Source organism: Anguilla rostrata, chromosome 8 (assembly GCF_018555375.3).
Source record: "Anguilla rostrata isolate EN2019 chromosome 8, ASM1855537v3, whole genome shotgun sequence".
Taxonomy (NCBI): domain Eukaryota; kingdom Metazoa; phylum Chordata; class Actinopteri; order Anguilliformes; family Anguillidae; genus Anguilla; species Anguilla rostrata.
The window spans coordinates 1,240,355-1,255,039 of NC_057940.1; the positions used below are offsets into that span (position 1 = coordinate 1,240,355).

A 14,685-nucleotide genomic window follows, 5' to 3' on the forward strand; every position below is an offset into this window, starting at 1 on the left:
AGCCGCTGCCCCTCCTCCCTCATCAGCTTCTGTCTCTTCACATCGGGGTCCTCCGGGGGCGGGGCCGGGGGCTTGACGGGCGACGGAGGCAGCTCCTCGACAGGCGACGGCGGGAGTTTGGCGGGCATGGGGGCGGGGTCTGGGCGCGGCAGGTCGCACATTTCGCAGACGGAGGACGAGAGAGCGGAGTTGGCGTAGGTGCAGAACTGACACACCCACTGTTGAGAGAGAGAGAAAGAGAGATTGTATTTCATGCCAATAAAGCATTTTTAATTTGAATTTGAGAGAGAGAAAATACTGAGATTATAATTATGTAATTAATGCTAAAATCCATGTTACTATTCATTCATTGTGAACTTTGCAAAAGTCTGTTGTTGTGGCACATTACTGACTTGCGATACAAAAGAGATTATTGTCCCATCCCTAAATGGTAAATGGTAAATGGACTGCATTTATATAGCACTTTTATCCAAAGAGCTTTACAATTGTTGCCTCTCATTCACCCATTCACACACACACACTCACACACCAACGGTGAAAGGCTGCCATGCAAGGTACCAATCAGCTCCCTACTACAGACAGCCCTGTCCCATCCCTGCTACAGACAGCCCTGTCCCATCCCTGCTACAGACAGCCCTGTCCCATCCATGCTACAGACAGCCCTGTCCCATCCCTGCTACAGACAGCCCTGTCCCATCCATGCTACAGACAGCCCTGTCCCATCCATGCTACAGACAGCCCTGTCCCATTCATGCTACAGACAGCCCTGTCCCATCCCTGCTACAGACAGCCCTGTCCCATCCATGCTACAGACAGCCCTGTCCCATCCATGCTACAGACAGCCCTGTCCCATCCCTGCTACAGACAGCCCTGTCCCATCCATGCTACAGACAGCCCTGTCCCATCCCTGCTACAGACAGCCCTGTCCCATCCCTGCTACAGACAGTCCTGTCCCATCCCTACTACAGACAGCCCTGTCCCATCCCTACTACAGACAGCCCTGTCCCATCCCCGCTACAGACAGCAGACATTGGGTATATCATTGAGTCCCAGAGTCTCCAGAATAAATTAAGTACAGTGCAGGAGTCCACTCTCTCTCAGCCAGAGCTCCTGTTCCTGGACACCCCCTCCCCCCCCCCCACCTGTGTTCCGAGGTCCCTGGGCTGTTCCGGCGTGGGCGGGGCGGGGCGAACAGGCATGGGAGGGGGGCGTGTGGCCAGACGGGGGCGCTCACACACTTCACACAGAATGCTGCTGCCCGCGTTCACGACCGTGCAGCTTCTGCACTGCCACTCTGAGACAGAGAGAGAGACATTAACACCACACTGAGAGAGAGAGAGAGACATTAACACTGCACTGAGAGACAGAGAGAGAGAGACATTAACACCGCAAATCTTTTTACAAAACTTTTTCACACTGACTGTCTGACTGACTGACTGCAGAGCCTTAGTACTGCACTGAGAGGGAGAAAAAAAATCTACTGAAGCAAAGAACAGGAGCAGGGAGACAAACTCTGGGGAAGAGCAGGCACTCACCTGTGATGGTGGACGGCTGCAGTGGCTCCTCCTCACCAGCGGAGGCAGGAGCGGGTCGAGGCCGATCACAGCTCACACACAACACCTCCTGCAGCTCATTCACTGTGGTGCAGTGGACACACTGCCAGGAGGATGGAGAGGAGCTGAGAGAGAGAGAGAGAGAGAGAGAGAGAGAGAGAGACAGGATCTTTAAATATTGGAAACAGGAATCGGAAAAAAAATTGAATCGAATAATAATATCTAATTGTTAACAAATGCTATGTTATCATTATTATTTATGCTGTAATTATTGTAGGTGTTTTTCATATTATTACTATGATTGATTGTCATCATCACTATGCTTTAACAATACGTATTTAAAAATATGTCAGGCCAATAAAGCATTTTAACTGAATTGACCTGAGAGAGAGTGTGTGAATTGTGAAGTTGAACAGAACCAGCAAAAATGCCGGTATGTACTTCTCCACTAACACATATCTGACAGACAACACACTCCGCCCTTCTACTTTCCCCTCGCTGACCAGTTCTGACCGGCTCTGTCCGGTTCTGACCAGTTCTGACCGGTTCTGTCCGGCTCGGAGCAGGTCCCTCTCTCACCGAAAGGCCTTTGGCGGTTTGAGCGAGGTCACGGGTGTTCGGCTGTGCCCCGCCCGGCCCGGGTGCGAGTGGCACAGCCTGTCGCATTCCGAGCACAGCTGCTGGACGCAGGTCAGGCAGTGCGCAGAGACTGGGAGTATACCGCATATGGTGCAGTTATCTCGGGGGGTAGGGCAGCAGAAGGAGAAAGGAGGGAGAGAGGGGCCAAGGGTAACCCAAGTGGTCACAGAAACAAAATAAAAACCAAAGAAGTCTCCAAGCATCCATCACTATCCCATTCTATTCAGAATTTTTTTCAAAAACAGTTTTTTCATCGGCTGGGCTAGGCTCAGAGTAGCTTTCAGCATTTGGCTGATGTCAGGTAAAGCAGACTTAATTTCCCATAAGCAGCTCTGCCCAGCCAATGGGCACTCACCGGGCTTCTGGGCCTGCGTGCTCTCTCGCTTGTGACTGGCCCGGCTGGGGTGGCGATGGAACACCAGGTCACATGACTCACAGAAGGGAATCGAGCCACAGGCCGGGCAAAGGAGAGAGGGGGCGTTGCCACACAGGCTGCAGTCCCCTGGAGAGAGGGAGGGACAGGGACAGGGAGGGAGAAAGGGAGACAGAGAGAGAGGGAGGGACAGGGAGGGAGGGAGAGAGAGAGAGAGAGAGAGGGAGGGAGGGAGAGAGAAAGAGAGAGGGAGAGAGAAAGAGGAAGAAAGAGAAAGAGAGAGACTTGCTTACTATGTTTGGGCAAAACAATATTGTTTGTCATTTTAATAAAGCTGAAAAAACTGTACAGATTACAACACTTAACAACATTCATACCCATCTCACCTGTTTGGAGGGCGGGGGCCAGCGATGCTGGGGCCAGTGAGGCGGGGCCTAGGCTGGGGCTGTGTGCAGGTTTTGGGGGGAGGGACGGGGACAAGGGCTGCACCTCCCTCTCCCACTTCCTTTCGCTGGAGGGGATGACCACCGCGTCTGCCGTAAGTCTGCCAATGTCCTGAGGAGCCAGCAGGGGGCAGCGGTCAGAAACGCCAACACTTCAGCAGTATCAGAAACACCACAGAACAGCACGGCAGTCTGCACACACACAGAGCGAGACCCGCCACATTATACAGCGAGGAGGAGGAGGAAGAGGAAGAGCGAAGCCAAACTGGATAGCGCACTGCTCAACGTGAGAACGCCCGCCATAGCCCGAGGACTTGCGGGTCATCCTCCAACAGTGAGAAATAAGAGAAGCTGAGTGGCGTGTCCCCCACTGACCACAACCGAGAGCTCTGCGGTTATCTAGCTAGCCACAGGGAGGGGCTAGCGCAACAGTCAAAGGTCCCCCCGCCAACGCAGCCCCACCCGTCCCTGAAAGGAAGAACCCGACTATGTCCTTCTACTGCGGACTCCAGTTCCGTCTCAGCCAATGGGACAGCTGAGGCCTTAGCACGTGACCCCGGAGCTATCAGACCCAAACCGCAGCTACGGCGACTTCCTTAACCAGCTGAGCTACTGACGAACCCAGGTTCCCTCGTAAAACGGTACTCAGTTCAGCACACCGTGGCCTGCTCTGTTCAGGCCTGCCAGTACACTGGAGTGGATCTGAAGATGCCGCATAATGAGAGGGGATACAAACCTGCTCATGTGTCTCCCCCTGCTGGCAGAGAGAAGGAATGATTCGTTCAAAGAACTCCGGGTGAGGATGCGACTCCTAGAAAGGACACATTAAAAGGAAAATGGGTCAGATTCTTCTGAGCGATGCACAACGGTGAGTATGGAGACACTATGCACAGGAAAAAACCGACAAAGGATTTCCATTTATAAAATGTAAATAGCATTAGCTGAAGACCTTGATCAGCATGTCCAGCTCCATGCGCAGGGTCATGACCTCCAGGGTCACACCGGCGACCTTCTCAATGTCAGGTTCTATGACATCATCTGGGAAGCTCAGGCCATCCGGCTGCTGGTTAGAGTAACCATAGAGACAGAGCACAGCCCTACCCCCCTGTGAAAAAGGAGAAAGGGACACAGAGGCAGAGAGAGAGAGTGTGTGTGTGTGAGAGAGAGAAACACAACAAGAGAGAGGCCTAAATCAGAGCTAATCTGAAAAAACACACCCAGTGCAGTACAAAAACATTTCTATGTCGGAGATGTCCTGCCAACCCCTAAAACCCTGTGTTCATTAAGCCTGTTATGCAACAAGGAAGTGATGATAACAGGACTACATTTCCCACAATGCCTTGAGCTCACCCTGATGGCGTCCACAGTAGCTCTGAAGACGGGGTTGTTGTGCTTGACGCTGCGCCAGTACCTGGGCCGGTTTGGACCGGTCAGGTTACAGCCGTACTTCTCCAGGATGTTCAGCGCCGTAGACAGCCTCTCCAGGGAGACCAAGCTCTGGGAGGGAGGGAGAGGGAGGGAGAGAGCGAGAGAGTGAGAGGGAGAGAGAGGGAGAGAGAGAGAATAGAGGGAGGAGAGGAATGCAGACAGGGGAGGTTAAAGTTCAGAAACACAGCGCTTGAGAAACCGCGTGACCACGGTTATGAAGTCCGACGGCGTCCGTGCGGAGAAACAGGCCTGTTCCCACAAGTCCAGCGCCGCGGGGTTCACAAGCGGAAAACAAACAGCCGCTGCTCACCTCCTGCCTGTTCCTGCCGGCGCCATTTTCCGTCACCATGGTTTCGGCGGCGATGTGGCGGTATTTGGCGGACGGGGGGAGCGGGATATTGGCCATCACCATCACATCCGCTCTCACTTCGGGGGCGGAGCCTGAGGATGACAGACAGGCCTCTGCCCGGCTCCGGACCTCCCCCAGCTGGGCTGACAGGGTCGCCATAGCTGCAGGACAGGGGGGGACATGGGTTCACTGGTCACGGAAACAGCACAGCTGCCATAAGCCTGCCATAAGCATGACTTAACACCTGTCACGGCCTGCTATGTCAGCACATTACAGCTCAGGACAAATGTTATAACGCTCTCATAATACACCAAGCAAGTTTATCTAAATAGATTTCAATATAATAAATCTGTTACAAAATTATCAAAGCATACACATAGAGTCATGTCTGGTTATAACAGGATTTATGCCTGGCTTATGACAGTGTTATGAGGCTTTATGATGTGTTTAAATACATTGTTAAATTATTGGGAAGGCAGGATGCTTTTTATTTATCATACGGGCCATGTATTGGGCTGTGTTGTATACTGTTTTTAACCGTGGTTTGCTGTCAAGTTTACCTTAGTATTATAAGAAAATATTTTGCACCATCCACCAAGTTACAGGTTGCCAAGGCATATGCGATACCAATACAGACAGTTTGGGTCATATATACACCAAATGAGGCTAAATAAGGCATATTCACACTGAATAAACAGTACGGTATATTTACCCTGTACTGACAGTACAGCATAATAAATTTTAATGGATATTACAGTATACTGCTATAGCACTGAGACTGAGGTAATTCACAAACGGAAAGGACCACACAAGTACATCAATACTGCGCTGCAGGAGGGCTAACAATACATACCGACAGACTGCACTGAAAAGGGACCGATAGAGCTTGGCTAGGCCTACTGCAACTAAGAGAGATGATACAGTACATACACAAACCGACTGAGCTCTAGCAACAGTATTAGCCTACATCATTTCTTCAGTACAGAGATGTTGACACGGTGACCGACTGACTACAGGGACATAACCTGCAATGGTTAAGCTTACTAGAAAAAATATACATACTACAAAATCCAGACACAGCAGGACGAAACGCGACTTAATGTCACTTAGCACGAGTGCGTAACAGTTACCTAGCCAGCTATGTTTATACTGTATTTTAAACCACAACTGAGGAGATTTAGATTGCCTCTGGCTTCGTAGAAGACCAGCGCAGCGGAAAACTACGAACTCCGTCAATCTAGCATGAGGATCTATAAATCTCGTTACAGTTTGTACATTTCTGAAGTCAATAGACTAGCGAACTTCCAGCTGCTCACGATGACATGCGAACTACAGACAGAAACGTTGGATATCAAGCTAGCTGGCTAGCAGGCTAGTTAGAAACCAGATTGAGCTTCGTAGACTACCTACCAATGCGCTTTCGCTTATTTTCACAGAGGTTGTGTCCACCGATAACGTCTTGACATTTCCCGTTGATTTAATACATTTTTATAACGAACGATTCTCAAAGGAGCCCAAACAAAAACAGAAAGTGATTTAGTTAAGCGGCTATTCCGTTTACCCGGAAACTGACAGCTATTTTGACGCTATCTGGGTAGGTAAACGTTACAGTCATCGTGCCCTGCTTGCTAACAGATCTAAGATCAGCGTGTCCAACCCCTACACCCAACTGTTTGCCTTTGGTGTACAATGTTTATTCTGACCCAGGATCCGTTGGTAAAGATATAACTTTAGCCTTCTTTGGACGACAGTACTGCCCCCGTGTGTTGAGTCCACATAACTGTCATTGAGTCTCGGAAACTGTCTTACTTAAGGCTGCCATTTTGTGTCAATATTCAGTTGCTCTCGAACAACGCAGCGTCATCCTCGTGGAGCCAAAACGGCGGCGCTATGCCCATTAACGTTTGGCAGATGGCATATCCAGTTTGTGCCACCCATGTTGTCTTGACAGTTATTTCAAATTGTCATTCCCAACGAAAGGACAATGTAAACGAGTACAGTGCACATAATTATGTCCAAAGTGCCAAATCAATAAATATGATTTCTAATAATAACTGAAATGATCAACTGGGGCCTCGCTATTATAGATGACTACTCACGTTAAATAAACGAATAAGAAGCTAAAGAGATCTGCAACCCCTCGGGTTTATGTTCGCTAATCGACAGGCGATATAAAGAAAATGCATGTTTATATTGCTGTAATGTAGCCAGTATTCTGCCTGCATTAAACACACATAAATTATTGTTTCGCTTGTGTGGCTGGGTGGGTGGGTGCTTGATGGGGGCCGAACTGGAAATTTTAATACTCGGCGTTGACAATAAAAGTATCAGTTCTTTTTCTTTTCGCTAAAAACGCGCACGCTTTTTCGATTGGCTCATGCATGCTACACAATCTTCTACACAAATCAAACGTGACCACGCAGCTTGCGCTCACTGCAACGATTCTGCCGACATTACCACGAGGGAGGTGCTTAACCATGGTCAGGTGTTCAAGGGAGGGAGAAATAAGTGAAATCGAAAGTTCAACAAGGAAACACATCAAGACAAAAAGAAAAGGCGGAAGCAAGGCGAAAGCTGAGGTGCCATTCTACTGCACTAGTCAAGCCATATTTAATGTCCAGCTGAACTTGAAATATCCACGATTTCAACCATGCCAAAATCCCCCGTTATTAAAATAAGCAAGGAGAACGCCGGCAAGGTAAGCAGGATAAATTTGTAATTCGTTTTTTTAATTTCAGGCGATAGCGCTTTTCAGGTGGTATTACGATGTCTTTATAATTGTTATCTAAGAAAACTACCACAAAGGTAAACGGTACGCGGGCACATAATTTTAAGTTTCGGTTCTGGAAGTTACACGAGGGTACTGTATAGTCTATACATTCCGTGCGTAATGGCGATAAGCATGTATTTAAGCTGCCGTTGGTACACAGTACTGGAACTGTGCTTTTGCAATTAATTCTGTAATGTAGGGCACACACAAAGAACAGGAGCTATACTTTGCGTAAAATCGCTTGTGGCCTATCTTCAAAATCGAAAGTAACTGGTTCTGCCTACCGCTGGTATTCCCCTGCATAAAGTCAGGCTGAAAGGCAGCAAGTTGCTGCTGTTGACGACCTGGGCCTACGCTGAGTGGGTACCATCGGTGGGTACCCTCGTGCCCGCGCACGTTGTGTTTTACGCCCGGGGGCACTGCAGTGTATAACGTTAGCACGACGAACAAAGTGTGTCAAGCAGTAAGAATCCCAGTCCAGTCGATTATCTCACCATAGAGATTTCAGATTCACTTGTGCATGTATACCCATGCATGTGTGATGTAATATTGGTTGAATTGAGTCTTGCCTGTTTGCTGCTAAGTAAATATATAACAAAAACACTGTGCATGCTGGTGCAGTATAAACACCACTAACTCCGTAACAGTCTGCACTACTCACAACACACATGCCTTGGTTTTCTTTTTCAGTTTGAAAACTTCCGCCAGTCCCTCCTGCAGCAGGTAAGTTACCCTCTCTTTGTGGTGTGGGATGATTGTGTTCAGTATTCCCTGTGTGAATGGGATTCTGCTCAGAGCTACATGGATGATTTAGAAAAATGTTTCTGGAAAAGCGCATCTGTGAGACAGTAGCGATGTAGGAGTGCTCGAGCTTTACCGCTCGGGACGGGTGCGTAGTGCGGTAGCAATTACTGAACTGGAGATTAACAGACTCCACATCCCAAAAAAGGAAGTAAATAAATGCAGTGCAGATAAGTGGGAAATTTTTTCAGTGTAAGAGAGCGTCAGTATGATCCAGTGGTTTGTGCATTTGTGAGTGGAGATGGGAATGGTGAAGCAGACAGAAGATTATTATGTTGCATCAGAATTTCAGAATTTTGCAGATGTTATTATCCAGAACAGCTTACATTTTACATGAAATGCATTTATACTGTTCAATATTTACTGAAGCAGTTCAGCTAAGTGGTTTGTTCAAGGGTACAAACAAACTACAAATACTACAATAAATGTCCCACTTGAGCTGAAACCTCTGTGTTCTCAAAAACCCATAAATATAATCCTGACCCAGTGCATTAATCTAAGCATTGAAATTACAGTTTGGTTAACTTAAAATAAAATGCATTCCATTTTTGTGGCACAGATATGTATTTTGTGTAACCGTTATGTGTGTGTGTGTATTGGTGCTAGGCAGACGACCTGTTTTCCAGTCGCATTCCTCTGAAGATATGTCAGCTGGACAGCTTGCTCAAGGTGCAGTTTCCCCACACCTGTGCTGAGGTTCTCCACCTCTGCTCCACCCCAGCCTGACTCCCTGTGCTCAGGTTCTCCACCCCTGCTCCACCCCAGCCTAACTCCCTGTGCTCAGGTTCTCCACCTCTGCTCCACCCCAGCCTAACTCCCTGTGCTCAGGTTCTCCACCTCTGCTCCACCCCAGCCTGACTCCCTGTGCTCAGGTTCTCCACCTCTGCTCCACCCCAGCCTGACTCCCTGTGCTCAGGTTCTCCACCTCTGCTCCACCCCAGCCTAACTCCCTGTGCTCAGGTTCTCCACCTCTGCTGCACCCCAGCCTGACTCCCTGTGCTCAGGTTCTCCACCTCTGCTCCACCCCAGCCTGACTCCCTGTGCTCAGGTTCTCCACCTCTGCTCCACCCCAGCCTGACTCCCTGTGCTCAGGTTCTCCACCTTGCTCCACCCCAGCCTGACTCCCTGTGCTCAGGTTCTCCACCTCTGCTCCACCCCAGCCTGACTCCCTGTGCTCAGGTTCTCCACCTCTGCTCCACCCCAGCCTGACTCCCTGTGCTCAGGTTCTCCACCTCTGCTCCACCCCAGCCTGACTCCCTGTGCTCAGGTTCTCCACCTCTGCTCCACCCCAGCCTGACTCCCTGTGCTGGGGTCCGGTGCCTGTGGAGGTGCTCTCTAAACAACCACCAATCCATCCCCCTTTCTTTTGCGTTCTCTTTCCTTTGCTCTCTCTCTCATTTTCACTTTCTGCCTGTCTCACTGTTCTTTCTATCTCTAACTCTCCTGAATTCCTACATCTCTCCCTCATTCTGTCCATCTCACTCATTCTTCTTGAGTTAAGAGTTCTTGATTTGATTCTCTGCCACCACCTCTCAAAATTTTTTCAATTTGCTTTACCGGCATGACAAATGTTAGTGTTGCCAAAACACAATGCAGTATCATGCTGAAGAATACTGGTGTATCATACAATAATTAACAAATGAAAGGGAAAATAGCTATCATTAAACATTTGAAATGGGAAGACATGGTAAGATATCTTCAATAGATACACTATATCAGGGATGGGCAATTCCAGTTCTGGAGGGCCGGTGTGTATGCAGGTTTAACTCCAGTCCTGGAGGGCCAGTGTGTATGCAGATTTAACTCCGGTCCTGGAGGGCCAGTGTGTCTGCAGGTTTAACTCCAGTCCTGGAGGGCGTGTGTATGCAGGTTTAACTCCAGTCCTGGAGGGCCGGTGTGTATGCAGGTTTAACTCCAGTCCTGGAGGGCCGGTGTGTATGCAGGTTTAACTCCAGTCCTGGAGGGCCGGTGTGTATGCAGGTTTAACTCCAGTCCTGGAGGGCCGGTGTGTATGCAGGTTTAACTCCAGTCCTGGAGGGCTAGTGTGTCTGCAGGTTTAACTCCAGTCCTGGAGGGCCGGTGTGTATGCAGGTTTAACTCCAGTCCTGGAGGGCCGGTGTGTATGCAGGTTTAACTCCAGTTCTGGAGGGCCGGTGTGTTTGCTGGTTTAACTCCGGTCCTGGGGGGCCAGTGTGTGTGCAGGTTTAACTCCAGTCCTGGAGGGCCGGTGTGTGTGCAGGTTTAACTCCGGTCCTGGAGGGCCGGTGTGTATGCAGGTTTTTATTTCCAACAATTACTCTGACTAAATGAGCTAATTGGCTGCACACACCAACACTGGTTCACTTGTAGGTTAGATCACAGTAATACTTTTCATTTAGGGACTCAAGGACAGTCTTTGGCTCTCATTCATTCACTTATCAAGAAATGTAGGTGACACGTCAGATGGCGTAAATATTAGGGCTAATTAAATAATTAAGGGCAGAAGTTGGCATGGAGACCAGAAACAGATACGGCCCTCATTGCCCACCTCTGCACTATATCTATATCTGTCTTTCTCTCCCTCTCTCCCCCTTTCTCAGGAGGCGGACTTCTGTGTGTCGGACCTCTCCACCCTCCATGCCCCCCTGGACATCCCTATCCCAGACCCCCCTGCCCCTGAAGAGGAGGTGATTGATTAGTCCTTCATCTCCGCTCTACGGAAAGGCAGGATACCCTGCGTTCTGCAGGACTCAGAAGAGCAGCATTGCAGTTTAACACAGCCACCAGAAGGCCATTCAGTCCAGCAGTACCAGTACGGTGCTCAACTACAGATAACAATGGCATATTTAGTCATCCCTCTTGGGGAAATATCATTTTTTGCCAGCAGAGGGAGCCACCTTCACAATTGCAGCATAAGTTTCAAATATACATACAACATATACATTTAACTTGTTTTATTCTGATACAGTTCAGAGTAGCATTGGTAATAATAATATGAATAGTAATAATATTACACTTACTGTTGCAGCAGTTCACTGGAAGTACTGTGTAATTTGATTTCTTTTAAGCTTAAGGAAAACATTTGTTTATCTGAATTACAGGAAATGGAGATTGACAGTAAGGAAGAGGAGGAGAAGAAAAAGAAAGGTGAAACATCTCTCTGTCCTGTTACTCTCTCTCTCTCTGTGTCTCTCTCTCTCTCTCTCTATCTCTCTCTCTCTGGGTTGGGCCGCCTCGGCTTGGCGTTTTAGATCCGGACCAGACTGGATATTTCTCCTAAGGCCTCTCATTGGTCCATACTGACTCTATCTCTCAGCTCCAGCCTGTGGCTACACTCTCATTGGTCCATACTGACTCTGTCTCTCAGCTCCAGCCTGTGGCTACACTCTCATTGGTCCATACTGACTCTGTCACTCAGCTCCGGCCTGTGGCTGAATCTCATTGGTCCATACTGACTCTGTCTCTGAGCTCCGGCCTGTGGCTGCATTCTCATTGGTCCATACTGACTCTGTCACTCAGCTCCGGCCTGTGGCTACACTCTCATTGGTCCATACTGACTCTGTCTCTCAGCTCCGGCCTGTGGCTGCATTCTCATTGGTCCATACTGACTCTGTCTCTGAGCTCCGGCCTGTGGCTGCATTCTCATTGGTCCATACTGACTCTGTCTCTCAGCTCCAGCCTGTGGCTACATCCGGGTGAACGAGCAGATTGTGGGGCTGCTGGACAGAGTGAAGCCTGAGATCCGCACGCTGAAGGAAACCTGCATCGTGGTGAGTCGCCTTCACGCGGTAACCATGGTGCACAGTTATGACGTCATAATGACACCCCTTCTCCCAGTGTCGACCCGTTTTACCGCTGCCTGAACACTTGATGCTGTCTCAGATGCACTGAGAATGAGTGCGGAGGAAGAATGAAGATTTTCAAAGAGGTTCAATCCTCCATTGAAAATGGGAGCATACAGAATCTCAGAAGAGCTGCAAATTGTCAGCCCAGTATGTTGTTGCTCAGTGCTTTCTGTGGAATGCCAGACATTGCCAATAAATAAGAGCAGATATGGCGGCCTCTTGTGGTAACAATTGGTAAATGCATCTTGTAGGGATTCAGTGGATTACAGTTTGGTTACTGATGCCAGCTGTCGAATGAAAGAGAGGCTATATACTGTAGGTTATTTCTGCTGACATCCAGGGAATATTCTCTCTCTTTTTCCCAGGTCTCCTGTTGGATTCAGCTCCTCATTCCCAAAATTGAGGATGGCAATGACTTTGGAGTCTCAATCCAGGTATTGGAGGAGCACGTCCCTCTGGGGGGTGGGGGGGTGGGAGGGTGAAGCAAACACACCTTGCTGTCTGCCTGTTCCATCAGGACAGCACAGGACATCACGTCCCAAGCATAGCATTAGCGTCTGTACACAGCACCACAGACAGGTGTGTTTGTGTAAGCATAGGCAGAACATTCTGTGGTTCACATTTGTTTGAGGGCATGGCTGCAGTGCACAGTGTTCTTACAATGTTCTTTCTTTTCTGTTTTTCACAATGTTTTTGTAAACATTGCAAGCCTGCCCTACACTATCCTATACACCATATCCTATCCTGGATCCTTTTCCTCTATGCTTCTGGGCTCCCTGTGAGAATTACCAGGCAGTTACCCAAAAGCATCAAGCAGCCACCGCAGGAGTTGTGTTGGCTGTTACTAACGAACTCTGTGATTGGTCGAGCTCTTCTCTGTATTCTACCCGTGAGGTGATATCATTGGCTGTCTTATTGCCCCTGCTTTCTGCTGGTTTCCTGTTCAGGAGAAGATCCTGGAGAGGATCACGGCAGTGAAGACCAAGGTGGAAGGCTTTCAAACCAACATCAACAAGTGAGAGGAACTTAAATCAGGCATCACTGGCCTTTTCAGTTGCACAAGATCAGTTTTATAATAATTAAATCCAAGTCATCTGGTTCGTCTGTAACAGTATGGACATGTTACATCATTGGTAACTTGTTTGAAACCTCTTCTCTCAGGTATTTTACGGAGAGAGGCGATGCGGTGGGCAAGGCGTCAAAGGAGAGGCACGTGGTGAGTGTTTTCTGTGCTCACAGCGCAGGTCTGTAAGAAACGTGCGCCCTGCATCTGTGTTTCTGTGCGTCTGTATGGCTTTGGACACTTAGCGTAATGCTGGTGTTGATGTTACTATAATACGCATTTATTCTCTTCCTTACATTTCCTACCACTCTCTCTCTCTCTCGCTCTCTCTCTTTTCCATTTCCCTCCCTCTTTTCCATTCTCCATGGCTCTTACCTTTATTTTGATCCTCTCCATTCACTCTGATCCTCTCCCTCGCTCCCTCCCCCCCTCCCTCAGATGGACTACCGTTCCCTGGTGCACGAGAGAGACGAGGCAGTGTATTCGGAGATCAGAGTGATCCTCCTGGACATCCGCGGCTTCTACGTGAGTCGCATACGTCCAAACATGCGCACGGATTCCTCTGGGATTTCAGTTAATAGGGGGCTGGCCTCTTTCTGTGGGGTTTAAAATATAAATAATTTCACTTTTATTTTTTTGTTTTCAGTTGTGTCCAGTGAGTTGAAGTGTCCAGTGTTGTAGAATTTCAGGCTTTTCTTGTTTCCTCTCCTGCAGGCCGAGCTGTATGACATCATCTTTAAGAACCAGGACAAGGTCACCAATCCGAAGGGAGAGGAGAAGCCCTCAATGTACTGAGAGAGAGATAGGGAGAGTGGGAGAGACAGAGCGAGCAAGAGAGACTGTTTGGGAAAGAAAACATATGTCAATCCAAACTTCCCATGTCTGTCAGTGATGCACTGTAGTACCCAGGTTTATACAAACAGACACGCAATCAATCGAAACTCCACAGTCATAGTGAGTGAGCATGCTTCCTGTGTATAAGGTCATTACATTTTTTTGGTCATAGCAGTAAAACCACAGCCTGTCAACCTGATTCCTGGTGGTTATTTATTTTTCTTTTTTATTTCCATAAAAAGGTTGATTTAATCTTTCTGGGTATGTAGTTAACATCTTTACTCAGTAAGATGTTGCCTGTAGATGGTTTACTAGATTGGCAGCATCTCATTTTGCGCCGAAGCCCCCCCCCCAATCCCCCCGCCCCCGCCCCCGCCCCCGCCAATCGATCTGGTGACCACAGTCCTGTTCAGCTCTACATTGAGAGCCTGGATTTACTAAGACCTTTCACACGCAAAACCAGTGCTTAGTCATGGTATTTGTTTTACACCAGTCATTGGTAGTGTTATTAATGTTGTTGCATGCTATAAGGCTTTGCACATGCTGAAGGTCTTAGTAAATCCAGGCCTGAGGGTCTTCCTCTGGCTCATGTCTGTATGAGTCTGACT

General features: G+C 48.6%; 2 protein-coding genes across 2 annotated transcripts in view; one reads left to right on the forward strand and one right to left on the reverse strand.

Moving 5' to 3' along the window:
- The window catches only part of rnf31 (ring finger protein 31), a 15,460-nt gene extending 9,072 nt beyond the window's left edge, over positions 1-6,388 (reverse strand). Inside the window, exons 1-11 of the mRNA XM_064345699.1 lie at positions 6,196-6,388; positions 4,747-4,946; positions 4,359-4,505; positions 3,958-4,113; positions 3,745-3,819; positions 2,952-3,120; positions 2,548-2,694; positions 2,133-2,292; positions 1,536-1,678; positions 1,143-1,294; positions 1-218 (exon numbers count right to left, since the gene is read on the reverse strand). The exon at positions 1-218 is cut by the window's left edge and continues 16 nt beyond it. Coding sequence (XP_064201769.1) covers positions 1-218; positions 1,143-1,294; positions 1,536-1,678; positions 2,133-2,292; positions 2,548-2,694; positions 2,952-3,120; positions 3,745-3,819; positions 3,958-4,113; positions 4,359-4,505; positions 4,747-4,944 — 1,565 coding nt within the window. The 5' untranslated portion in view covers positions 4,945-4,946; positions 6,196-6,388. The remainder of the gene's footprint in view (positions 219-1,142; positions 1,295-1,535; positions 1,679-2,132; positions 2,293-2,547; positions 2,695-2,951; positions 3,121-3,744; positions 3,820-3,957; positions 4,114-4,358; positions 4,506-4,746; positions 4,947-6,195) is intronic.
- Positions 6,389-7,287: 899 nt separating this feature from the next.
- LOC135260478 (proteasome activator complex subunit 2-like) lies at positions 7,288-14,271 on the forward strand. The gene is made up of 11 exons (XM_064345717.1): positions 7,288-7,483; positions 8,246-8,278; positions 8,963-9,025; positions 10,936-11,022; positions 11,437-11,482; positions 12,008-12,105; positions 12,546-12,614; positions 13,128-13,195; positions 13,342-13,396; positions 13,682-13,768; positions 13,958-14,271. Exons 1-11 carry the CDS (start codon positions 7,436-7,438, stop codon positions 14,036-14,038), a joined length of 735 nt encoding a protein of 244 aa, XP_064201787.1. The 5' UTR covers positions 7,288-7,435; the 3' UTR covers positions 14,039-14,271.
- Positions 14,272-14,685: the final 414 nt, after the last annotated feature.

Excerpts from the sequence above, each read along its gene's own strand:
- LOC135260478 (XM_064345717.1), top strand. The coding sequence starts at position 7,436 with ATGCCAAAATCCCCCGTTATTAAAATAAGCAAGGAGAACGCCGGCAAG. Across the intron at positions 8,279-8,962 it reads GCCAGTCCCTCCTGCAGCAG|GCAGACGACCTGTTTTCCAG; the intron begins GTAAGTTACCCT and ends TATTGGTGCTAG. Across the intron at positions 11,023-11,436 it reads CCCCTGCCCCTGAAGAGGAG|GAAATGGAGATTGACAGTAA; the intron begins GTGATTGATTAG and ends TCTGAATTACAG.